Source organism: Gallinula chloropus (genome assembly GCF_964237585.1).
Source record: "Gallinula chloropus genome assembly, chromosome: 10".
Lineage (NCBI taxonomy): Eukaryota > Metazoa > Chordata > Aves > Gruiformes > Rallidae > Gallinula > Gallinula chloropus.
The window spans coordinates 17314558-17341613 of record NC_140095.1 but is presented as its reverse complement, the minus strand read 5'-3'; the positions used below and the strand labels follow the sequence as shown (position 1 = coordinate 17341613).

The following is a 27056-nucleotide window of genomic DNA, read 5'->3' as shown; positions in this document are numbered from 1 at the left end:
CAGAGTTTCTGTTGTGACATGCAGAAAAGAGCATGTGTGGTTTTAAAGCAGATTAACAAGTTAGTGTCTCTGGCATATAGGAAAATAATTAGATGCAGAAGACATTAGTCATCAGAATGTAAACCATATCCTGCAGTATCAGTAATACCCACTGGCAACTAATTTGTTTCGTGCACAACAGCCAGCTGTCTCCATTTTCTGAATGAGATCTCCTCCCTGCTTGGCCATTGCAATGGTTTTAGCAACAAGTGTGAGGGCCAGGTACCACCAAAGATGTGTTCAGTGTTGGACCTGTCAGTGAACATGGAGACTGGGATCAGCCTGTCAGGATTAAAACGAGCTAAAGACACTTAGCAGTAAAGTAGATAAATTGTGAAATGTTTTGTTGTGCAAGAAAATGCACAACAGGTTCCTGTGCAAATTTTTACTCTTTCATGGCAGAATCTCACCTTGTATATTTACACTTGCAACTCATATGTATATATGTGTGTGTATATATATGTATCTCCATAAGACCCAGGTTGTGGAGCTACAGGGGAAACACACAGGCGGACATCTGAGATTTGATGTCCCTTTGTCAGAATGATAGTTGAATCTTAACTTTTGATTGAAAATCATAAAGTGAGTAGGCTCGTTAATGGCTGAAAACAAACTCCAGCCTACACAGTTATATTTTTATGAAGAAAAAAAGAAAATTCAGTTTTTCACAGAAGTTCAGTTTTAACAGCAAAGATTTCAGCAGTAAGAGTATCCCCACAAACATTTCATACCTGGGGAGAGTTCTGGCTTTTTTTAACACAAAATTCCCATTTAGCATCCTGCAGCAAGCAGTGCCACGGAGGTCAGAGCTTGCCAGCCCTATATACAGCGTAGCTTCCTTCCCTTCAGGAACGAGATCTGTGGGCAGAGCAGTTTTGTTACAAAGGGAATTCTGACAGAAGACCTCAAACCAGCTGAGCTGGGTGACAGAGGGTAGTTTCAATCGGCCTCTGTGTGTTGGCGTGTTGTTCTGGTCGGCTAAAGAGCTGAGCTAGCTTTGCAGGGTGTAAGTGGGGAGCAGCTATATCTGAGTAAGTTTTTCCCTATTACTAGACGCATCTGTTTTGGAGTAAGACTGGTTCATGTGTTGCTGACTTATAATGCTATTGAATTTAAACAATTATGTGCCGATTCTAGGAATGTGTTTGGGATCTAGTTTGTGTGGCTGTTGCCAGGCTCAGCAGGAAGCGGGGCTGGAGGAAGAGTAAGAACAGTGCCACGGAGTATCCCTACTATTTGTATTAAATCTCAGATGCTTGTGCATCTCCTCTCTGTCAGAGCAGCTGCCAGGCGCTATGAAATCACAGAATCACAGGATTGTAGGGGTTGGAAGGGACCTCCAGAGCTCATCGAGTCCAACCCCGTGCCAAAGCAGGGTCCCTAGGACAGGTCACACAGGTCGGTGTCCAGATGGGTCTGGAATATCTCCAGAGAAGGAGACTCCACACCCCCTGGGCAGCCTGTCCCGGGGCTCCCTCACCCTCACTGGGAAGAAGTTATTCCGCGTATGCAGAGTGACCATAACTGCAAACACATAAATGCCCTGAATTCATTCTCAGCCTTCCCACAAGACCAGGGATCCGTGGTCGTTTGACACTCGTTTTCTGGTTGTTTTGGGCGGTGGGTATGAACGGGGAGCGATGAGAACCGGGGACCCCCTGTGCCGCCGGATCAGCCCGGGCACCTTTGGGCCGGAGGAGCTGAGCGGGCGGCCCCGCGCCGGCCCTGCCCTGCCCCGCCGGGGCGGAGCGAAGCGGCCCGACCGCCTCCCTCGTCCCCTCGCCCGCGGCGCCAAGCGAGCCTCTTCCGGGCAACGGGGCGGTGGGGAGCTGGCAGCTGTGGTGAGTACCGGGGCCGGGCAGGGGTTTCCCCGCGGCTCGGGGTCCCTGTGGGGCCGGGGAGCGGGCGGAGGAGCCAGCGCCGGAGTTACCCGCTGTGCCGTACCGGTGCCCTCCGCAGGGACCTGGCCCCGCGTGCCGTTCCCGCCGGCCCTTCCGCAGGGGCCTGTCCCCATCTGTCACTTCGGTGCCTGCCACGGGGCTCTGCCGCCCCCGTCCTTCCCCTGCAGGTCCGGCCCGCCTGTCACCCGCGTCCCCTCTGCAGGGACCCGGCCCCACCTGTCACCTCTGTTACCCCTGCAGAGGCCCAGCCCCGCGTGTCATCGCGTCCCCTCCACAGAGGCCCAAACCTGCCTGTCACCCCCGTCCCCTCCGCGGGAACCCGGCCCAGCCCGTCATCCCCGGGCCCTCTGCAGCAGCATCACCCCCATCCCCTGTGTGGGAGCAGAGCCGGTGTCCCAGCGGGTCACCCCTCTCCCGGGGAGGGGCTGCCTGGACATTCGCAGTGCCAGTCAGCCGGCTGAGGGCTGCCACAGGCCCCCTCTCCTCCGCCTCCTCCCTGCACATCCCCGCTCCCTGCTTCCCCACCCGCTCCCGAATTCCCACCCGGACCATGAATCGTCCCCTGAGCCTGGGCTGTCTGTCGCAGGGTGGTGCGTGGCAGCCTCACGGATCCTGGGCCTGCAGGAATCAAGCCTCCCTGCTGAGGGATCATCTTGTCCAGGGGAGGAACGCACCCTGTAACTTGGAGGTCAGACACCTGGTAGCCAGAGGCAGGGATTTTGGTTATGAGTATTGATGATTTTTTAAAATGTATTGAGTTATAATTAATTTATTGTGACTATAGTGGGTTTTGGGAGGGCAGGGGGAGGTGATGACTGCCTTTGTACCAATGTGCAATTAAAAAAATCACCTATGTGGATCCTATCAGAAAAAGATGTAGATAACAGTGGAAAACTACAGAAGAGAGCTGTGGACATGCCTGGGTAGAGACAGATAATCCTGCTTTGGTTTGGGAGGAGGTTAAGAAATAAGGAGCAGAGAGACAAGCTTGCAGCAATCGGGACTGAAATAAAATAAGAGCTTCCACTAACCCTTTTTAGCAAAGAAGCTGTGTTTTTTCTTGGTGAAGAGACAAGGTGAACATGTGGCATGTCTCTGCAATATACCTTCCACGATGGGAGAAGAGGTGGAAAATGGAAAGCAGACACCGCTGAGCTGGCTGTGGCAACCTCTAACATCTGGAGGCAGCTTTAACGCAGAATGATGAAATCTCTCTTCAAGTTACACGCCAAAGATGGCTGCTGTTTTGAGGAGAGAGCCCCAGCAGCAGGCTCTATCCATTTAACACAGACTGCTGCTTTTGTTGCTAGGCTACAAGCAGGACGTACATTTATAAGCAAAAAAAAAAAAGAGAAGTATCTTGTAGTGTTGCCATGATGTGCCTTCTCCAGCATTCAGTTTGTTTCTGTGATTGCAGTTGGAAAAATCATAGTGCAGGCAAAGATTTTATTTTTTTTCCCCTTGTGATTCAAATAGATATTTGTTGGTAGAAGCTGCTTTGGGGAAGAAAAACTTGGCAAGTGGCTTGGTTAACATTTGGTACAAGTACATTGCATCATACTTCCCCCAGTCATCAGCTGTGCTGCTTCTTTTAAACTGTGGTAGCAAACATAGGGCAAATAGAGGAATACCACTGCTCAGTGGCCCAAATAAGTCTGATCTGTGCTCTTTTGCCATCACACAAAAAATGCTTTCTTTCCCTAAAATCTATTAGTGCTTCTCATTTGAACTAATTGCACTGCCATGATTGACATCCCTGAAGAAATCATTGTGTTCTTTTCTTTGCCAGAGCAATTAACATACTGGTGGGAGCTGAGTTTGCCTTTCTGCTGTTGCTTTGGCAATGTGTATTAGTTTTAAAGTCCAATAGGTCACCTTTAACTAATGAAAAAGTAGTTGTTTTCTTGCCTTTTCTCCTAAGCTGACATAGCAGTGTTGTGGGCATTGCTCCTTAAAAAAATCAAATTGAGTTTGGTTGGGCACAGGAGCCCCAAAAAGGACTAATGTGATATTTGAGTAATTGAGAGGCCTAACAGGATCCCAAAATATTTCTCTATCAAACCAGCATGGGAAATGCTTCAGAAGAGATCAGCTCTGCAAAAACAAACATGCAGCTATAGGCACTTTGGTTTATAAACATGTCAGAAGAACCTGTTCCTCTCCCTATTTTACAGCAGCAGGTATTTTTCTCAGCCTAAAGATGTTCTAATCCACATCCCTCATTTCCCAGAACAGGCTGCTGCCAGCTGGACATCAGGCTGTTAGGGGACTGCTTTGCAGAATGGAGATCTAAGGGCCTAAGTGTGTCAAATCTCTTTTTTTATCTCTCCCAGTGAATCTGCACATGACGTTTTCACCAGCACCTGGCTCTAACTATTGAACTATTCCTATTCTATAGGATTCTGGTGTGAAAGATGTACTGCTGGTAACTTCTGTTTTTACTGGGTTTTCAGGGGAAAGCCTCGCTCTTAGTTTTCAAAAAAGGAACTTAATTTAGGAGAGTTTGTGAATCATCATTTGACCCAAGTGCCTTTACGTCACCTGAAGTTAGGCATCTGTGTCCTGGTAAAAGACACCATACAAGTCACACCTTTCTTTCAGCCTTTGTGTTGTCTAGTTTACTCACTTGCCCTCCTGTCTGGTTTGAATTCTCTTTTAAGGTAGAGGACCCAGGATGTGGAAGAGAGGGTTGCAGGTTGGGAGTTGGGCAGCTGGAATTGAGATGTTGCAATGTTCATTATCCCAGCTTTTGGACACAGACTTCTCTTTAGGCTGCTCCCAGCTCAGTTTTTGCTGACTTTCTGAAATTGCATGCAAGAGAGGTGAGAGGCCACGCTCATTTATAATAGAGTCTGCTTCCATAGGGGAAGGGGCAGGAGGCTATATTGTCCAGACTCCAACCCCTATAAAAGCAAAAAGCAGCAGAAAATTCTGTACAGGGTGAAGCAGTACCCAGTCTAAGGATGCTTGCAGAAGGATCCTCACTTAGAAGAATGTAGGTGTTTGTATCTGTTGAGGAGCACCTGCTCCTGGGGTAGTTCTCAGGCAAGGTTCTCTCATGGGCTTCTGGCAGACCAAGTTGTCTTCACCTCTGGAGGAATGGCCACTTTGCCATTAGGGCTACTTCGTGACTCAGAGTAGTGGCAGTAGCTTAAAAAATGTGTGTTTAGATCAGAGAGAGAGTTGAGTTCACAGTTACACCATCAAAAATGTTCTCTTTCTGTCACTCTATTCCCAATTTTAACTTAAGTACAGGGGAAATTAATTACATAACTGACAGGGTTTCTTAATTGTGGAGGGGATTTTTTTTGAAACTTGGGTTAAAATACAAGGTGCCAGTAACATAAGAAAATACAAATGGTTCCAAAGAAAGTAGCAAAGGGGCTTTTCATCATTCATGCACCGTTGCATGAGTTTAAGTTGCCCAAATTTTCCCAGATCATGTGCCCATCTGGATTAATCAGTCATGCAACAGGGTTTAAAATAAATGATCAGCTGTCTGGGCTGTTCAAAACTGAGTGGTATGTTACTGTCTGAAATAAATGACATAGTCATTGCTACTCTTTTGGCCATTGCTTTGGTTTGAAAAGCGGTTTTGTGACCTTCCATGTGATGTTTAAAACATGAACTTTGAAAAGGAACAGCAGCAAGTTGAACTCCTGACAGCTCCTGAATCTGCGTTTTGTGGGATTGCTGCAACTGCTGTTGTTAACCTTTAAACAAGGTTTAAAGTCTTCTACAGTTGCTGAGTCTATGGCAAATCTAAACCTAGCCTTTGTACTAAAACTGTTGATTAGACTTTGTGCTGGGTTTTATGTAATTATTTTGGAAAGAGGCCTCTCTCACTTACTCTTAAGCCTGCTTTTTCCCTCCAGTTAGTGTTAGTATTAAACTTTAGGCCACGAACTGACAGATGATTCCATCTGGTCAGAGAGGGCAAGAAATTTGAATGTGCTTGGGACTGGGGCTTGCAGCTCAGTTCAGGGCCACTTTCTGATTGAAAGGACAAGATGAATGAGATAGTAAAAGGATTGTTGGTTTAAAATAGAGATTTTTATTTTTATAAGGTTATTATAAATATGGAGTTGAGTTTCTCTTTGGATAAACAAAGACCTTACTTTTAGCCATCAGTGAGTGCCACCATGCTTTTTAGATTGTTTTTATTTTCTGATTACTAGGGCTGGGAGAGTGTTGTGGAAGAGAGATGAGGAGGCAGCAGCAGGGAGATTTGCAGAGTGGGGGGTAGAGGACAGGCTGGCGCTGAAATGTGCTTTAAAGCACTTGGAAGTGCCATAGTTTCACACAGCTGTGTCCTCTGTGATCTGCCATCTGCATCACCACATCTAATTGCCTCCAGTCCACAGAACCACATCTTGAGCTCAGCTTTTGATGCCAAGCTCATGACAAGTCACAGCCATTTCCTTAGCTTGACGGTCATATGTTTATGAAAACCTTTATGAACACACAATCACAGTTAGGATTCTGAAAATAGCTGTGGTACATAGAAGGAGCCACAGCCTGACAAACACAGATAATCAAACCTCTGTGCTGGTGCAGGGAGCTGAACAGGGGGAGAAATCGTTCCTGGTCACGGGGACACGGGCCCCGCATTGTTAACTTGCTGGAGCACAGCGTGGAGCAGTTTTGCCCAGGACAGCTGATGCTCACCCAGACAATCCAGCAGCATGAGGGAGGATTTAGCTGCTGTTCTCCATGGGCAGTTTGGATACAGCCACCCTTGTTTGGAAACTTGAAAGGGTTTAATAATACAACTGTGCCAGAGAGCACGGTCTGCTCTTTACTACTGGTTTAGTTTATAATGTGGGCAATTACCAGCTTCAGGGTTTGCAGGTACAAGTGGTTCAATTAAATACCTTTCTAATTGATTTGTTGTTTGAAACACTGAAAATACATATTATTTCCTTCCTTACTGTATATTTTCCATGATAGATGTTAACTGTTCAACAGCATTAGGACCTTGTCTTTTATCCTTTCCAGTGCTGCTGCTCCTCCCATGTGAGCATGACCTGGGTGACATTTCAGTGTGGATTATTGCCATAATAACTTAGAATCAATGTTGTTTCTCAAATCCTCTGTTAATTGAGTTATTTAAGGAAAATTGTTTTAAGTTCAGATTGGGTCATTTTGCCGCTTCCCTTTCCATCTTCAAATGTAAGCTGCCCTTGATTCAAAGTCTTGTTCTGTTTCACAGGTGCTGTCCCCTCAGTTGGTACTTGCTGCATAGTGGCAGGTGAGGGAATAATAAATTCAGATGCCCATACGTAGGCATTTAAGTGTTAGGTGGTTGTTAAGTTTGCCTTCATTAGTTGACAGTAACAAAGCAAACATTTTTATCTTTGTTCCAGAGGATTTGTGCATTTACTTTCCAGTCCCTTTACAAACCTTCTACTTATCTCAAGGTTCAGATAGATTTATTTTCATTTGATTTAACCCAAAAGTCCTTTATTTTTTTTCTTCACACAATTCTATTATGGATATATGGATAATGAAAATTTTAATCTTGGCCACACAATATATATGGAGAATTATATCACTGAAGGGAGAGGAGTTACACCCTTGGCAAAGCATCATAGTTAAAATAATAATTGGATCTTAAATAGTTTTATTGAAGTGGTTTTGATACTGAGTATTTGAATGGGTTATGCAAACAGCAGCACCCCTCTAAAATTGTATCTGAAAATCAAACTGACAGCTACGTAAAATACTGCCACCACAACTGAAATTGAGGGTGTTGTACCCATTTCTCACAGTTTTACAGTCCCACTGTTTAAATAAAAAATAAGATTTGCTCTAGTTTAGGATGATGATTGCATGGCTGTTGGATAATATGTTGATGAAACCATTTCTGTGCACAGTCACGTTTTGTTTTATCAGAGGATCCCTTCAAAGCACATAGGGATTTTATTGGCTTTTGGTTTTGCTTTATGTGATTTATTTCCCTATGGTATCAGTGTTTACTGATAGGCACTGGTAAGTCATGGCTGGCATCATGCAGTCTCTTTAATACAAGAGGTGGGGCTTTTATCCTAAAAACATTTTGCTGAAAAAGGTTTTCAAGACAGAAATTCACTGGTTCTCCTGAGCACCATTGTAACAGATCTGTGACTCAGAGCCCTGAGGCTGGCAAACTCAGTGAAGTTTTTTATTTCACAGAAAGTTTTATGTGTCTCCAAATTACATTCTTCCAGTGTCTGAACATTTCCAGTCCCTTGTATACATGGTATCTGTTCCTTCTTTGTGAGCATTGGTGGTCTGTCCCTGCCCACAGTTTTTATGACTTTTATTTTAAACTGCTGTAGAGCAGTGTTGTTCCTACATGCATTCTCAAAAGCACCATCGATTATGTCCTTAAATAGCTGTCACCTAAGGGTTTGACCCCTTTCTGCATGAGATACAAGGTTTCACAGGGTGAACGCTTGTCCTCTCTCCTCCATGCTATGCAGGATTGGAGACTACATGCTATCCTATATCTTGATTAAGATTAAAGCAAATGCTTCCTGCTGCTGTCTTTCTAAAAGACACTGAATTCAAGCATCATCTTTTGTTGTAGCACATGCCAATGCATATTTTCTATTTTCCTGCTAGGTTGCCTTCTGCTGCTGCAGAGACCAAGGCATGTGCTGACAAGCTTCTGCTGGCTTAGTCTGGCTAGCATGCATAACAGCAGTGAGAAAGGAATTTTACCTTGCACTGACAATCAGGTTCAGGGTGCTTTTACCCCACTAGTATGTATTACAGCCACCCTGGCTAATTTCTTACCCCTACTACACAGATCTTTCTACCACAATGCCTTTTTTTTTTCTTTTTTCTCTTTTTTCTCTTTATTTTTTCTAGGTGTACACACAAGGATTGAGTTTTTTTCCAGTGTATAGTAAGTTCAGTCTCTCTTGCACCCATTTTCTTGGTCTGTGATGTAGACTTTCAGTCTCGTGACTCTGACAAGCCAAAATGTTTAAAAGTATCTGTGCTTTTATGCTTCTTCATTGTCATCTCTGCAGATGAGAAGGTCTCAAATTTACAATAACTGGCTCCTCCAGCATCTGCAGATCCTGAACTTGAGCAGAATGGTAGCCCAAGGTTACCCCAAGTAGCCCAACCTGGCGAGCCTGTTGAAGAGCACAGGAGTGTGTAGACCTTTTGTGCATCCAGACTTTCTGCTGCCCTGGTTCAGCATACTAATCCAGGAGACTGAGCTGGACTCTGTTCTTTCTGCTGCGTTAGTTTTCTGCTAGGGTTGTGTGTTATATCAGCACATATGGTTCAAGGAGCATCAGAGTGGACAGAGTAGACCAAGTGGGAAGGGGATAAAGATAGGACATGAAAGTGGTAAGTCTCTTTTTTGTAGATCCACCTTCCCTAGGGTAGGCTAAATGATATGGAGTGAAACGATCCTGAATTGAAGCATGAGACATCCTCAGTGAAGGCAGATCCTTATTGTTTAGATTTCTTACTACTAAATGACTTTATGGGTTTGTGGGCAGCGGTATCATAAGCATATAAAAATTGACAGACAACCCAGCAGGATATACGCTGGTTAGAGTGAAAAGAAAGAAAAGGGCTTCCATTTCTGGACTGCTTTATTAAGCACTGATCAGACAGCTTTAAACAGATTAACATAAGCTATCCTAAGCAGTTTTTAATCTTTCTTAATGAAACTGATATTTTAATTAAAAAATTATTGAAACTTTGACTTCTCTGTAAATAATATACCAATAGGAAAGCATTCATGCAATGACATACCAGCCCTAGTATATAGGTACTTTGGGTTTGGGGGTTGGGTTAGCTGGGGGGGGGGGGAGTGTTTGTTTTGTTTTAGTGGAAAAGAATGGATGGGTAAATGAGTTCAGCCTGCTTTCTTAGCAATGATATATCAGAAAATGAAATATTTCCCATAATGTTTGTACTGTACAATACACCGTAAAATAGTGTGTGGCCACGAGGTATTCATTGTCATTACATCTCAGTAATAACAACCACAGAAGTACTAAGTAAGAACCATGCTTGGATTAAAATGTTAAGTTTGGGTAAACGCAGGGCAGACAGTCTTGTGCCTGAGTAATTCCCACTCTAAGGTCAATTCTGATTAGTGGTTCAAGGCAGAATAATTCTTACATGGTGCTCATCTGCTTAAGAAATTGATTTTGTGGTTCCTGTGAGTGATGTTACAGAGATGTGTAATCTCCTTCCTGGACAACTATGAGCTGATTTAGCTTACTTTCAAGAACAGACCTTTTGGGGGGAATTTGTGAGGGTTTTACGCTAGAAATGCTGCTTTTTGTTGTCTTCTAAATATTTATTGGTTTCATCCTCTTTCCTGTTGCTTAAAGCTGACAACCCAGAGCTGATAGATAGGGAAACCAAAGCCTTTTTTTCTGTAGAAGTTTGCTTTCCCAAAGACTTACAAGTTTTTCCACTTGAGGTAGAAGAGAAGGATGATAACTACATTTGAGAGATGGACAATAACATCTCGAGACTTCATGAATGGTCTCTCCTTTTTTTTCTTATGAAGTTCACTGTTTTTAGTGATGGAGACACTTCACATGATTAGTTACTGTCTTTTTATGATTTTTTTAACCTGTTCTACATTATATGTTTGATCAAATTGAAGAGAATGTCTCAGACAACTTCATGGCGTTCTTGAGTTAAGATGAAGATACTCTTCAGTGGCATCAGTTGTCTTCATAATGATGATGTTTGTCCTGTTAGACAAAGTGCTATGTGATATCATTGGTATTTTCATAGATCACATTGACTTCAGCCATTTGAATTACAGCTTTATTTGGAGTTTTTTAACTGGCTGTTGAATATGTGGCAGAAATTTCTCTTAAGACAGTTAAAGTTCATACAACTTGTGCTTTATGGGAGGAATATATGAGAGACTGTCCTGCTTCCATTGGATACTGAAGTAAACTTAGTCAATCTGAAATACTTTTTCATTTTCTGGGCTAAACCACCACAGGCCCCATAAATACCCAACTGTGTTAGTGCAGTGCCCTCCACTGTAGTTCCTTAGATGTCTTTGAAGTGTCATTAAGAGATCTGATGATGTGTTGATAATGTGGCATATTGTTTCATTATATGATACTTGTTTTTTTAAAACATGGTTTTCAAGAAACAGCATTTATTAAAAGAAATTTTGGGGTCTGTGTTTCTAAGTTCTGTTTTGTTTTGCTATGCCAGAGAAGTTAACTGGATTTTATGAAGTATTTCTTCTGCAGTTCTTCTAGCATCTCTTCAAATATTTAAACTTATCTTCCATTCAAGACAGTATTTTCAGTGAACACTATCTCATCATTGAAATAAAGCACACTTCTGAATAGTATAGTGTAATTTAGTACAGATATTTATTAATAAATTTCTATGTTTCCTTTGCATCTGCCTTATCCTCAGGTATCTATACATGTTTACAATGTGCCTCTACCTCATAATCAGATATCCATACCCTTACAAAGATGTAATGTATAAATCTCTTGGGGAAGCAGGCACAGAAACATCTCTGTAGGCATTTAACTAAGATCTTGCTTTTTAACTGCTACCAGCATGAACCGTATCAACACCCGTGGTGACTTCTGACATCTGCTTTCTGGATCTATTCTTGCCCCTTTTAACCTCAGTTCAGCAAGTTGTTTGGTGTTTGCTCTCTCCTTTTTTACTCTAAGCCTAAACCACACTTCAACTTACAGGTTACAGATGCATTATGAAATAAGTGGGATTCTGAATTGCTAATTTTCATGTTTTCTTCACAGAGTTTTTGAAGATGTCAGCAGATATTCCATTAAACATCAATATCAAGGAACCCCGATGGAATCAGAGCACTTTTATTGGACGAGCCAGTCACTTCTTTACTGTAACAGACCCCAGGAATATTTTGCTATCTGATGCCCAGCTGGAAAATGCAAGAAGAATTGTGCATGATTACAGGTATGGCATTGATCACTTTTGCTGCTGGCCCAAAAAAAGTCCATGTCAATAAGTACATGGTTATATGTCTAAAGGAGATATTTAAAACACTGTATGCACTGCACCTCTCACTCATTTCAGAGCTTGAAAGATTTTTTTTTAACTGATTTGCTAATGAGTGGGGAAATTATGTCACCTGAGAGCACCTGTTAAGTATTCTGAAAACCAGATAGTTCTGAAAATAGCCAATATGACAACAGAGTTTAAAACTTCCTTTTATGCATTACATTGTTTGGAGCAAGGAGCTTCTTAAAGCTTAAATCTTCAAAGTTTCACACTAATGACTGCAGAGATTTTTAGCTGTATGTTTTAGCTCTAAAATCTAGTACAGGCTTGAGTAAATAGAAATATGGTACCAGATGTATCGACTCAGACAACATATCCACTGCTGGGAGTATTAATTCTTTTTATTTCACCACCCCATTTGAAAACTGAAGATCTACAAGCTAACTGTGAGGCTAGATGCACTTAGCATGAACATCCCCAAATCCTCTGATGCCACATTCATCAGTGGAGATTGCAGCCTTTCAAAAAGTTATGCTTTTTGCTGATGTCTTGGTTTGTTTTTTAATTTGTCCCTAGACAAGGTGTTGTGGCACCTGGCTTGACAGAAGATGACTTGTGGAGAGCAAAATATATCTATGATTCAGCATTTCACCCAGACACTGGTGAAAAGATGGTCTTGATTGGCCGAATGTCAGCTCAGGTACCCATGAACATGACTATCACAGGTTGTATGATGACCTTTTATAGGTAAGTGATGGCAATATAACTCATAAAACTTTTGCTTGATTTCACTTGATGAGTGAAAATCAACATTACTGTCAAAAGAGCATTTTAGCAGATTTATGATAAATACTTTTAAATGTAAAATTTTGCTTCCTCTTCTCTTCCCTCTCTGCATTCCCTCACACCAATTAATCGTTTCCTCTATTAGTTGTGAGATAAGCCCTTAGCCCCTCTCCTTCACCATCCCACTTTTCCTCAGTATGGGAAAGCTGAATGTTCCAAAATCCCATCCTTGTAGGAGAGTTGTGTGGAGGACAAAGAGGAGGAGATACCTGGGAATTTCTAACCTTAGAGATCTGGCATTTAGGATGTTCTGTCTGCCAAGTGAGTACTCAATATGCTTCCGTCCATCAGTCATTGAGTTTCTCCAGCTCCTGTTTGAGCCTTCCATTTCCTCAATACTTCTTGAATCACCAGTACAGTGAAGCCCACAGCAGAAGCCAGTATCATGAAATATGTTTGTAAGACAATGCTGATGGGAGGGTCAGAGGAAATAACAACAGCAGTTTTGATGCTGAGATACTACAGATTCTTGACTCACCCTCCAGAAAGGCACAGGAGTTTTGAATGGTGCATTTAAAACCACCAGAACAGCTGCCCATTCACAGGCACTGCTCCCTGTTAACTGCTTATTCTGTTATGCCTGTTCTTTTGTCATCTGTAATACTTACCAGCAGTTATACACCTGTTCTTTGTATTACCAGTAACCACTCAGATTCACAACTGGGTGATTTATTACCCTGGGAGACATTGTTTCATTGGACCAAACCCTCAGCAGTGCAAACAGGACTGTGTAGCTGTCCTTGGGTGATGTAGCATCATCTTACAGCGCATCACCCTGTTCTGGTTATTGCTGACCACTGAAAGAAGCAAATTCCTTCTTGTATCTGAGGGCTCTTGGACATGCAGTAAGGCAGTGTGAGTCATGCCTGAACTTTACAGCAGGCCTGACATCCTCTGCACACCAGTAGTGAGGAAATGGAAAAGATGAGTCAGGAGAAGTTGCACACACACAGGAAGAAAGGAGGAAGGGCAGAGTAGTTTGGTATCTCAGATACTGGAAACCAGAGGGAATGGAATAAACTTTCAAATCTCCTGCTTTCAAATCTCCTGAATCTTTTGATTTTTTACAGTTTAAAGACACATCATCTCACTTCAGAACCAAAGCCCCATGATAGGCACACACCTTCTCCTCTCACATCTCCTCTGTGTTTTGCTGCCTGTTACAGAATAATTGGTACAACTACTGTGTCTTTAGCACCTGTAATTTCCATATCAGCCCTCTAAATGGCAACCACATTCCTGTTGCTGTTACTGCCTGTGTTATTAAACAATTTAATGAAGCTTTAAAGGCCTATGAAAAGTTATTTTAATGATCAGGAAATAGTTTTCAGTAGCAACTATGACATATGGTGGCTTGGTTCCCCTGACTGAAATTCTGGTGGTGGCAGAGTTTGTGGTCTGAGTACACAAAGAAACCCTTTTCCCCAGTTTGCTCCCCCAGCCAGCTGTGGCTCAGGAACTTCCTAATCCAGAGCTAGTGGTTTATTTAATGGCCCCTAGAGGATTTCTTTTTCATAGATTTGTCCCCTTGCTTAGATATTCTACTAGTTTGAAAGCACAAGCATTCATCCTGCCACAGGATAGCCCTGTACATTGTGAAACAAATTGACTGTCACTTCTGTTACTTACCAGCATAACCATTTGTAAAATGATTGTATCTGCTGCTTGACAGGGACCACATTAGCTTGTTAAATGGGGGCTCTGCAACTTGTGCAGAGTATATTCTTTTCACTAGGTCCCACCTGTGCTCACAGGTTAGCCCCCTTTTTGTCCTAAGGCACCTGCATACTCGCACTGACATCATTTACAAGGATTCCTTGGAGCTTCATGTGCTTCATGCTGTACTGAACCAGATTAGTTTCTGTGCTGTACCTGTACTTCTTAGACATGCTGATATTTTTATGAAAATAATCTTTCATTTTTAAGTGTCTTTTTATCTGGTTCTACATGCCACTGATTGTTTTTATGTCATGGGCATTTATTAAAACAATAACATCATATTAGGTTTTTGAAGACTGAGAAGATAAACCCTGTCTCTTAAAGCCCACCTCTTGCTCACTTATAGAGCTTCCAAAGAGAACTGGCAGACTGTAAAGGAATAATAACCCTGGAAAAGTATTCTAGAAATCAGAGGCTTTAATATTTCTCTGTGTGCTTTTCTAGAGAGGTTTGCTATAATGCTCTTGTTATTACAACAAAACTTTTGTCCCAAGTGAATATTGCTATTTAATTGTAATGCTTTTAATGTCCCAAGTGAATATTGCTATTTACTTACAATGCTTTTAAATTCTATTCTTAGAAGTAGTTTGTTCTTTCATTAAGACAGTATCTCATTGACTGTATTGCTTCATTAGGATAAACAAGAACCTCTGCATGATTACTGCTTGCACTGTCTTGTCTTGCTTTGCCATCATTGTTCTATGCTGTTGATTCAACTGCATTTTTAATAATAACAAACGTTTCTCTTTTCAAGAACGACACCAGCAGTGGTTTTCTGGCAGTGGATTAACCAGTCCTTCAATGCTATAGTGAACTACACGAACAGGAGTGGTGATGCCCCAATCACTGTCAGGTCAGACACTGAACCAGATACTTTTCATGTGGTTATAAAATGACTCTTGGATGTACTGGAACACGCTTGGGCTTTAAAGTTTGAGGTGATAGAGGGATAAGTTTTCTTCATCTGTGCTTATTATTAATTTGGGATGCATAGACAAGAAATCTGAGAGTGATGCAGGCAAGAACTCCATTCTGCCATTAGAGATAAGCCTGAGTGCATATATTGTAAGAACTCAACATCTTAGGATTTAATAGAAGTCTGTGTTGCATTGCTCAGTCAACCATTTGAAAGTGCCTCATCAGTTCTGTGTTATACCACAATATTTCTGAGTTGGTATTTTGTGTGGACCTTCAGATGTCTTTCTGTGTCCCCTTCTTCTCTGTGCCCTGCAGTACAGCACACTCCACACTGTGTGCTTGTTTACAAAAAGAGGACCCTTCAAGGAACCGGTCTGCACAGTCCTTGTCTCAACTTGAAGGCAAAGAAAGAGATTAAATAGGTGCAGAAAGCTAGAAATCATTAATAGGAGACTGGAATTGCAGTGTTTGACTTCCTGGTTTTGAGGCTGACTTCCTTGTAGATGTCTGGGGGTAAACAGTGGATTCAAGGATATCCAGACACCTCCTAGCTGGGAAGGATGCAAAGCATGATTTAGGGCAGTTTGGGTTGTATTTGGGTGTTTGCAGTGTAGCTGGTCTGCATGAATGGGCTTCAGCAGAGTTGATTTTAATTACTATTGTAGACATGGCCTTAGAAATCCAAACTGATTTTGTTAGTTTAAGCAGTTAGGAGATTAAATACAGAACCAAATCCTTCAAGGTGTTCATTCAGACACATGAGAAAATGATGAACAAATAGCAACACAGAACCAGCAGAACCGGATTTAACACCAAAATGTTGCTTACATGTGACTTTTACTGCTAATGAAAGAAAAAAGTGATTAGTTTGGTGTCCCATTTGAATCTTCCATCCAGATCTTATTGCAGTGTCACAGAGAAGTCTACTTAACTTTTGGGGGGCATAACTACATGTTTCAAATGTAATTATTTTTAAAAGTGACTCAAAAGTAGCTGTTGTGCATGTGCAAATGCTTGTATTTTTGTTTTAGCCAGCTGGGAACAGCCTATGTGTCTGCTACCACGGGTGCTGTCGCCACAGCTTTAGGACTTAATGCGCTAACAAAGGTATTGCTGATAGTTATTTTTTGCATTTTTAGCCAGACTTTGGTGTTCTGTGAGACCATGGAACCATAGAATTGTTTGGGTTGGAAGAGACCTTAAAGGTCATCTAGTCCCACCCCCTGCCATGGCAGGGACACCCTGTACTAGCCCAGGTTGCCCAAAGCCCCATCCAACCTGCGGATGCTTCCTGACCACTTTCAGGGAGGGGAATGCAAATATCTCCTTTCTCCTCCTGTGCATCTGTGTCATGTTACACACAGCTCTCACTGTGCCATCGTAATGGCCTTTGGTAGCTCCCTTCCTTACAGCTCACCCTGATTTTTGCCCCATGTTGATGGTTTCATATGTATTTCAAACAGGCTGTCCTCTTCACATGTATATCCAACAGCCTTGGGTTTTGTTTATACAAACTGTATCTAATAATGTGCCATTTCTGCAACTTCTCTTACCTGCCAAAGTATCTAATAGCATTTGAACGATGTTTGGAGTGGATGTGTACCTACAACAGTGTGGACTCACTGTCCCATTAGCTGTTTAGATGTGTTTGTAAGGTGCAGTATCACTTCAGCACATGTGGATGCCTTCCCTACACTTGCTGAAGAACTTGTAAGGAGATGCCACCCTTAAATGTAGAAACTTTAAACAAATGCACAACACAATCAGGGGAAGAAAAGGTCCTTTACACACAGACAAAACCCAACCAACAGCAAAAATCTGCTGATGCTTTGGTGTACTGGGAGTAGAACAGCATTGACAAGCTATTTGAGAGACTACTCTAAGCAGAGTAATTCAGATTAGACAAGACATAGCCTGGATGGAAAGGCTCCACAGTCGGTGCCCTCAGACACAGAGCAGCTGCTCTGGGTGTTGCTGGCTGTGACCTTGCCAGCAGAGACAGTGAAGTTAAGGTCTGCCCAGTGTTGCCGTTGGGCTGACAGACGTGCTCAGAAGCTGACACTTCTCTGCAGTGATGCTACTAAATTAAGATTGTTTTTTCCAGTCTCCTGCCACTGCTCACTCTGAGAGGAGTATTTATGACTGACATCTTGTTTGTTTGCTTGTTTGTGGTTTTACCCCTGCCCCACCGGGGAGTTTTCACTGAATTTTAATTGAAAGGAAATAAGTCTGCTCTGTCATTAGCACATGAAGCATCTTAATATGACCTTTGGGAAAGAAAATGATTATGTAATTATATTTTTTTTCCTTTCTTTTTTTGTTCCTCTCTATGTTTTTTACAGCATGTCTCACCTCTTATAGGACGGTTTGTTCCTTTTGCTGCTGTTGCTGCTGCTAACTGCATTAATATTCCACTAATGAGGCAAAGGTAGGAAAAAGAAGAAAGATCACTCCTTCTTGAAGGAGTTTTGAGATCAGCAAGTTACTAAGTAAAGCACATTCTGTATCTTTAGCATCTTTCAGAACTTTGCAAAAACCTCGTGCCTGATCTTGTTTTGATTGATTTATTTTGACAGGTATAAAATAGAACATCCTCATTCGCTTCAGATAAATATCCATAGAGTTCTTCAGTCTTAGATGTCAGAAACCAAGAGTACCAGTCCTGCACAACTTGATCACATGGACAGTCATTTCATGCAGAAGTTAGTCATAGAAGTCAGGCTCTGCAGTTCTGTTTAATCATCTGAGATTACAAAAATATGCACTTTCTCAGCTCAGAAACAAAATTGCGTATGTATTCTGTTTTGCCTAGGACTAAGAATAGAAGTGGGGGGAAACCACATGAAACATCCTCTTATAAACACAAGGTTATGGGCAGAAAGTTTGTATTTCCTATGAAATTCAATCCTTGGTAGTATTTAACCTCTAAAATAAAGGCAGTCTTGAGTATATCTGCCCTTCTGTCTTCTCACTTCCCCAGAAGTTCTCCTCGGTCTGTGAGTTTAACACCTAGTTCTGCACTTGAGCCAAAGATCTCATAGAGACTAATACAGTTACAGAAAAGTACTTTGTTTTGTGCATCCTTTTGTACTTTCAAATATGTTCTTAGAGCTTGAAATAAAAACTCAGACTAGAATGCAAAGGGGAATTTTCACATAGACTTCCGATTTAGTTCAGTGAAACAAATTTTCCTGTATTCCCTGTCAGAAAGGGACAAGCTGCTTCCAGAACAGTCCAGAAAATTTCACTTTTCTGATTTGCTTTTTGAAGGAACATCTCCATTTTGTGGAATACAAAAATAATACATCTCCCTTCTCCCCCCTTGGAATGCACATGACCAGGCTCAAGCAGAAGGTTACTGTTACAAACATTCAGTTGTTTACTTTTCAGCATATTTTCCCCCCAGATCTTTCTCTGCCTTTTGATTATTTTTTTTTGTGCCAGTGAGTGTTACAAGCAGGCTAATAAATAAAATAAACCCCAGGATTCTTAAAATTGACAATTTTAAGGGGGCAATAATAAGGTGACAAAAAAGGTGAATAAATGCATGTCAATCACTTTTATCTATACCCCTTATTCAACAGGGAACTCAAGTTTGGAATCCCTGTCACAGATGAGAATGGAAACAGGCTGGGTGAATCAACAAAAGCTGCTCAGCAGGCAATTACCCAGGTGGTTATATCAAGGATTCTTATGGCTGCTCCTGGCATGGGTAAGAATCACTGCAGTCATGTGCAGCTCCTGATTACCCTAATGTGAGTTCTTAATGTGAGAGAGTGCTTAAATTCCACGTAAGTGATTTTCTCAGGGGACAAATTATCTTGCAGTTCCAGAATCATAGAATGTGTAAGGTTGAAAGGGACTCTTAGAGGTCATCTAGTCCACTCTCCCTGCAGTAAGCAGGGACATCTTCACTAGATCAGGTTGCTCACAGCCCCATCAAGCCTCACCTTGACTATCTCCAAGGATGGGGCGTCCACTGTGTCTCTGGGCACCCTGTTCCAGTGATCTACCACTCTCATATCAAAGAACATTTTCCTAATATCTAACCTAAATTTCCCCTTTTTAAGGTTAAAACCATTACCTCTTGGTCCTTCCTCTCCATGCCCTCATGAACAGTTCTTCCCCAACTTTCTTTTAGGCACCTTTTAGGTACTGGAAGACTGCTCTGAGGTCCCCCTGGAGCCTTCTCTGTCTTCCTAGGAGAGGTGCTCCAGCCCATCGATTGTTTTTGTGGCCCTAAGCAGGCAGTTATGCAGGCAGCGGTTATGCTTTTGTTAAGAAATTCCACAAAGAAATGCAGCTTTCTTACTGTGAAAACATCCACTGCATGTGACACTGAATTACAGCAGAGCAACTCCTGGGATGGTTTTGCAGAAAAGATACAGACAGCAAAGGAATGGTGGTAAATTCAGCTCAGGTGGAGTTGGTTTGATGAAGAGCAGGGGCTCTGCCCAGTGCCAGGTTACTGAGCTCAGGTTTAGTTATGTGTGAAATCAGAAGTTTTGCTCGTGGGGAGAATTTACCTCTGTAAATACCAACCCAGTATCTTGAATTGGCAATGTGAAATGAAAGGACAGTTAGTGACAGGAGACTGTGAAAATGGTGTTATGGTATTAATTAATCCTAACAGAAAATGAAACAAAGTGCCTTTTTCTCCAAGGTTAATTCCTTTTTTTCCTTTGTTTGCAGCAATTCCTCCCTTCATAATGAATACATTGGAAAAGAAAGCCTTTTTAAAGGTTAGTCTCCAATAAGATCTATATGTGGATTTTGTATCCTAAGTTAATATTTTCACAAATTTTAAAATACTTTGAGTCTTAAATTTGCCTCCCAAATGTGCCTCCACTCTGGGAGGACATCACTGTAGAGCTTGCTTTACAGCTGTTGCTTTCTTTATGCCTTTCTTAGAAATAGCTTGGTTCATATTATCATGGTGTAAAATAACATTAAAAACACTTTTGTTATTTTTATAATTGTTCTTAAAATGCAGAGTTCCTTCTATTAAATAAATCTTTCCTGTGCCAAGACTTGGAATGGAGTTTATCAGAAAAAATACTTCAAAGTTTTGTAATGCTTTTTCCTCAGGATATTGCTAAGGAGGCTTTGCTTAGGTGCTGTAGTAATAATTTGACTTTGGAAAGAACAGTGGTGATAAAAATCTCATTTGAAAATGACCCTTTAAAATTTACTGGGTGAGCAAGTGCAGGGTAGGCTTCATCAAAGGTCAGATATTTCTTATATTCTGTTTATGCTAATGCAATGTGAGGTCAAACACCTGGTACAGATATAAACTAAATCAACGTTATGTACTGGGTGTGCATGAGGGGGTAAAGAACAGTCGTTAATTATAGGGTTGTATAACACAAAGGAAATCATATTCAGTTGAGGAACTCTGTAATTTTTTTACCAGTAAGAGGGAGTTTCATCTTCACCAGCTGTTATCACTGTTTTACTTACTTGCATAGCTCCAGGCAAAGTCTCTGCCTGTGAAACCCACCCAAGAAGCTGGGAACAATAATCTCCTTCCTGATAGAAAAAGTTAGGAAAAGAAAGTGTACTCTGAGTTTCCAGACCCTCCCTTGGAAAAGTGGTTTGAGTGGGGACTGGGAGGACAAGCAGGGGAAATCACCTGGTTTTGTTTGTTTAAAACAAAATTTTCTAAGATATTTAAATTACATTTCTTGTTATCTCTGTCCTTCGTTTTTCTCCTGCAGAGTTAGATTACCCAGTGACATACATGCAGCACTTGGAATTGCTTCTGTATAAATGAATGAGGCATTGCAAAGAGGACACCAAATACTTTTTTTTCCTCCTTATTAACAGAAAAGACAACAGAAAAAGTGGCATTTAAGTTTTAGAGTGAAAGTCAGTGAGTGCTGCTACTGTCTCCTGAAGCAGTGAGGCTGCAGTGCAGCCAAATGCACTGTGTGTCTGTGGCATAAAGAGCCCTGTACTCATTTGGCTGATTAATTGCTGATTTCTTTTGACCCATACCCTATTTGCAGAGTAGCTTTAAGCACCTTGTGATACTGTTACATTCTTGAGAATGTGTTACCTGGAACACTTGTTTAAAAACCCCAGCAACAGCAAACCTCATGAATTTAGAGCAAAGATTACTTTGTATGTATTTCTAACGTAGGAAAAGTTTCACAAATGGTTTCAACTCCAGTGGCAAATACATGACCTTTGTGAAGAAGTTGCAAGAACTCTCAGGGTGTGGAGGCGAATATCTTACTGGTTTTGTGTGGTATAATCAATATAAGGGTGTTGTGAATTTTTCAGATCAGCAAAAATGAGCGATTTCTTCAGTGACTACTCAGTGGTCTCTGGTACCATCATGACCGTTTATGCTCACCTGTTCCTCAGCCTCAGAGACTGTGAGTTCAGGTGAAACGCTGCTCCACAGGTAGTCAGCGGTAACACGTCGTAGCGATTAGTATTAAAACCGTTAAGGAATGAGCTGCATTTTTAACAAGCAGCTTCTGCATGTTCACTTGAGGTTTCGGAAGCACCATCCCATTTGCAGTACTCCAGCACCATCCACACAATGCTTTACTAACTCATTTTCCTTGGCCTTTGCTTTGTACACCATCACTCTTGAAAATAATCCTTGTCTGCTTGCCAAAGCCTATTAAGCAACACACAAGGCCAGAAAATAGTCAGATGGTTGTGAGACAATGAAGAGAGAAGAACAATGCTCTGCAGTAAAGAGAGAGGAAAAGCAGTGCTTCTGGAATGCTGGTGGCAGTGATAGCAGGCTGTCATCCTCTAAGACTTGAAACAGGATGTCGGTTATGCAGCACTACTCATCACCCCTGTTCTGACATTGATTTGCACGAGATTCTGATGGTAACATAGGAATGAAATAACAATGTTCACAAAAGTTATTGCTAGAAAATGACTCAAGAATGTTTTTAGAACACCGGCACATACTGCTTCAAACAGAATCTAACAATTTCTTGACTTGAAAAAACATTTATATGTATATATATGTGTGTGTGTGTGTGTGCTTCAGTGCAGGTTTCAGCAGAGGCTTCAGCTGCCTCTTACCCCATTATGCAGTGTAGTAGTTCTTGATCAGGCTGAATGTCTGTGTTCATTATCCCTACTGACATACACTTGACTAGGTCCGTGCAGAGCCAAGTTACTTTATCTGCTGCAGCAGGAGGATCCATAAACAACCTCGCTCTGAGGCACAGTGTTTATAGATTTATTTTAGTCACAGGTAACCTTTCTTCTGAGAAAATTGTAATTCTTTTTATTTAGCAAGTCCTGAAAATTCCAGTCAACAGTGAAGTTATTTATATTATTACTCTTACAGCCTAAGCTACTCCTCCTCTACTGTTCTGCACGCTTTATTAACATGCAAGGAAATTTCTGGAATCAACTCATATATCCTTAAAACAATCTCCTTGGAGTCTCCTACTCTGCAACTAAAATACATATTAAAAACTTACAAAACTAGAACAGGGAGGGTGTTTTTTTTAAAAAAAAAAAGCATAGTTCTTGAATGTCTTATGCCTTGGAGTCCTCCATGCATTCTTGATTTAACTGTCACTTAATTTGTTATTCTTTTTTAAAACAGGCATAGCTAGCCTGGGAAAGCCAATAGGATTTGAGATCCGACAATGAAAGGAAGCAGTTTAAAAAAAAGCTGATTCTTCTTAAGGCTTTTGTTTGCTTGATTATAATTTCTCCATTTTCTCTGTTCGCACTAACTACTAAAGATGCCGTAAAAACATCTGGAAACTAAATCCTAATTCATCAGGAACTGCCTTCTTCCAGAGCTAAATGATAGTGTCTAACACAGTAAATTCTTCTGCTGTCTTGTACTTCTCCATTTTATCTCCTTAGAGATGTCCAACCTGCAGTTGTGTTTTCCTTTATTGTTTTGCATTGTTACCTGGGCAACTCCAATTTTTACTACTGACCTCCCAGCGTCGGAGGTTCACCTCAGCATCTTTCTTGATTAATGCAGCCTGATAACATTTGTGGAAAAATAAAAGCTGTAACTCAGATCAATACCTTGTCAAAAAATGATCCACCTCTTAAGTAGATGTTTACATTGCCTGTTCTAGTAGACAACCTTTCTCTCTGAGATTAATGACCAATTCTCATAAAGAAGAAGTATTACTCTCATGACACCCTCCAACAGTCCTTTCATTTACAAAACTATATTTGGGGCTTTTCTGTTACATATCTCAGCATCCCTCTTCCTTGATTATCCTCAGAGACTCATTTGCTGTCCAGAGTTTGACTCATGTTCCCAAATCTGTGTAGTATTTACCAACACCAGAGTCCTCCATCCCTTCCTTTCCCCATCTCTTGTCATGAACTCTCCCAGTGCATAAAATGTAAAGCATTTTGAGTAGGTTTATCTCAGCTGAGAGTCAAATGAAGGTGTGGTTAGCAGAATGCCAGAACAAGGGAGCACTGCTGCCTTTCCTCATATCCTTCTTGCTATTGCTTTTTCCATTTATTGTTGCAGGTTATCACTGAACTGCAGCTCTTCCTGCTCTCATTTCTGGATTACAGATTGACTCCAGGGGAAAAATAAAATAAAAGCAGCAATCTTCTACATCATTTCTTCTCCCTCAGGCTCTGGGGAAAGTTTCATCCACACAGGCTTGTTTTCTCTGCCTCTTGCTGTGACCAAGCTGTGTCCTTCTGAGCTTTCTACATTCCTTTTTTCTATTTCTGTCCTCAACTAGTGCCCGTCTTTTGTCTCCCCTCTAACTTCTACATCCTGAGAAACGCTTCTTGCAGAAAACAACCATCATCAGTGTTGAAATCATCCCCCATACCATGTGACTTTTAACTCATTAGCTGCTTAGCTTTAAAATCCACCTCCTGTTACTGTAGCAGTGGTGTGTCCCCCACTTACTGGAGACACCGATTGTATCGTCACCATTGCAGCGCCACTTAAACAGGTCTGGGTTTGTTTCATTAGTAATTAATTTCAGCTAAAATTCTAACATGGGAGGGGAGAGTGGATTCCTAACTCCTTTAGGACTCAGGATCAGGTTGTAAATAAGTGTCAACCACCTATTGTAGCTTCTAAGAAGCACTTACTCAGGATAACAGTGTACCTTGGCATCACTGGGAATTTTCTTAGTGCTTTTCAAAAGGTCTGGGCTCTCAAACCAGAGCTCAGCAGTAAGGTATGCTGGTAGTTACTTTGCCTTCATGTCCAAGAGTCTTTTAGGTGCAATCTGTCTCTTACAGTACAAGAATTCTGGGAAGAGGGAAAGAAACGGTCCCATACTTACTGTGTGTGCTTTATTTTCAACAGAGATTTCCTTGGATGAGTGCTCCCATTCAAGTTGGATTAGTTGGATTCTGGTAAGTGATTTCTTTGTGTTGTGTCTGATATTTTAAGAATTTTTTTGAGGAAATAGCAATATTTTCACTTTTGTTGAAAGTAAGAGGAGTTGGGAGGGTTCCTGAGGCTACAGCAGCTACTTTGCTTCAATGTCTGTAACTGATAATACCATTTAAAAAAAGCTGTTGGTAATGAAGCAGCTGCCAAGAAAAGCAGAGGGAGAGAGAGAAAGGGAATGGCAGAAAAAAACCTAAAACATGGTGCTGCTTGATTAGAAAAGATGCTTTGGCTGCTTCCTCCAGAAGCAATGAGAATCTAATCCTGTAGAGGTTGACGAATTCTTGAAACTTTTGGGTGATTTTGAGTTTCATTTGCTGCTGTTTAACAGCTTATGTTGTCATGCACACCAGTCAAACGCTAAAGGGACATCAAAGTATCATTTTATATACATTTGATGCATTTAGTACTACATAGTAGATAAATGTTTTCACAGGGTATATAACACAATGAGAAATAAAGGTTACATAGCGCTTCACAGAACTTCACCTCACCATAGGAAAAACACAAACCCCTTTCAGCTAGAAGAACATGCCTAAGAGTTTTGAGTTCTCTTTTAGCACCCTAAATTTTGTAAAACCCTTTTTGTCTCCTCTAGTCTTGTGTTTGCCACACCCCTGTGCTGTGCACTGTTTCCTCAGAAAAGGTAGGTAGTCCTGTTACACCATTCTTACTTCAATGTTACACTCCCCGACACATGCAAGGTGGTCATTGCCTCCTGGGGCATACAGTCTTCATTCCCATATAACAAGTGTGATAAACATGAGAATATTTAGAAGAGCAATAACTATGTCACTAATCAGTAATATACAATAGCTAAATTGGGCTCATTTGTTTACAGACCCCTAGCAGCTTGAGATGTGACTACATAGTGATAGGGAAGGAGAGGTTGGGGTGGATAGTCAATTATGCTGTTTCAAGCTGAGAAGTTTGAGCTTGACAATACAGGCTTAGGAATCACTGAAATAATTCACAAAAAAGGCCAATGTTGTCCAAACAATACATTCACATCCAGTAAGGTTATGGCTTCATTAAATACAGTCAGAGCCTATCTTAATTTTCAGCTGGAAAAGCCCCTGGTTGTACAGAACAGCACTTGACCATACATGCTTGCTTGGAATTAAATTAATATTTTTCTAGAGAAATAACATTTTTATCAATACACAAATAGCTCAAACACTGAAAACTGTCTTAGAAATAATATTCATTATAGCTGAAATCACAATAAAATGTGGATGGGTTAAGCTCAATTTGCAGTTTGTAGCCTGAACAATGTCTTAAATTCAACTATACTGTCCCTTTCCTCTGCTTAGTGGTTATCAAAACTTGAGAAGCTGCCAAATGTAGCTTAAGCAATGCAAGCTGAAGCTGAATCTATTAAAACATTGAGCAACTGAAGTATCTTCTGAGGTCCAGAAAACAATATCTAATTCTCATCCCTTGCAATTATTTGAGTACAACAAAGCAGTCTTGGACACCCCTGTTTCCCTGCCTGACAGAGGACTCAGTGTCACTGGGATACCTGGGGATGACTTGACAAGCTAAGCCTTGCAGGTGTCGTACCATTCCTGATTTTAACCAGGGCTTTCCATGTTACAAGAAAATGAGACCCTAAAATGCATTTCAGAACATGCAGCTGTTTTAAATGCCCTGGCATCTGAATTCATTTTGCTGAGAGAGAACTCTTAGAAAAATAAACTTTTTATTAAGAGCTGAATAAAGTCAGGCAGTAAGTTAAAAACAGGGACATTTTATTTAATAAAAACACCTTTAGGAAGGTAATGCCTTTTAAGTAGAGATACATTTGCCCCTGGTCTGTGAGTATAATTCCTTCATGAAATGTTTAAAAAAACAACCCTGAAACTCTTCCTAATCCAGGATGTTTAACCAGATGTATCGTTCATCTTATTTTACATTCAAGTGCTTGTTATATATATAACTATTTTACTGTTTCTTTTGCTTAGTTCTATGTCTGTAACACGCTTGGAGCCAGAATTGCAAGCCAAGATCCAAGAGAACAGCCCTGAACTAGAACGTGTATACTTTAATAAAGGATTATAATTCAAGGAAGGGAAAGTATCTCTCAAGGAGGATCTTGTGAACTTATTTTTGAATTATGTGCCAACATATTTGAAAGTGAGAACTCACTTAACTGTCCTTTTGTTAAACAACTTCGATCATCTGCGTTATTTTCTATATAAAGATTTTCCTCGGTTTAGTGTTTAAATTACAACAGGTCACTTTGTCCACTTTGGTATCCATTA

The 27056-nt window shown here is 41.2% G+C and overlaps 1 protein-coding gene across 1 annotated transcript; it reads left to right on the top strand.

Annotated features, from left to right (window-relative positions):
* Positions 1-1833: 1833 nt before the first annotated feature.
* SFXN1 (sideroflexin 1) lies at positions 1834-27041 on the top strand. The gene is made up of 12 exons (XM_084268844.1): positions 1834-1880; positions 2527-2628; positions 11708-11882; positions 12504-12674; positions 15247-15345; positions 16442-16517; positions 17753-17838; positions 18995-19122; positions 20103-20152; positions 24706-24755; positions 25391-25438; positions 26757-27041. Exons 3-12 carry the CDS (start codon positions 11719-11721, stop codon positions 26851-26853), a joined length of 969 nt encoding a protein of 322 aa, XP_084124970.1. The 5' UTR covers positions 1834-1880; positions 2527-2628; positions 11708-11718; the 3' UTR covers positions 26854-27041.
* Positions 27042-27056: the final 15 nt, after the last annotated feature.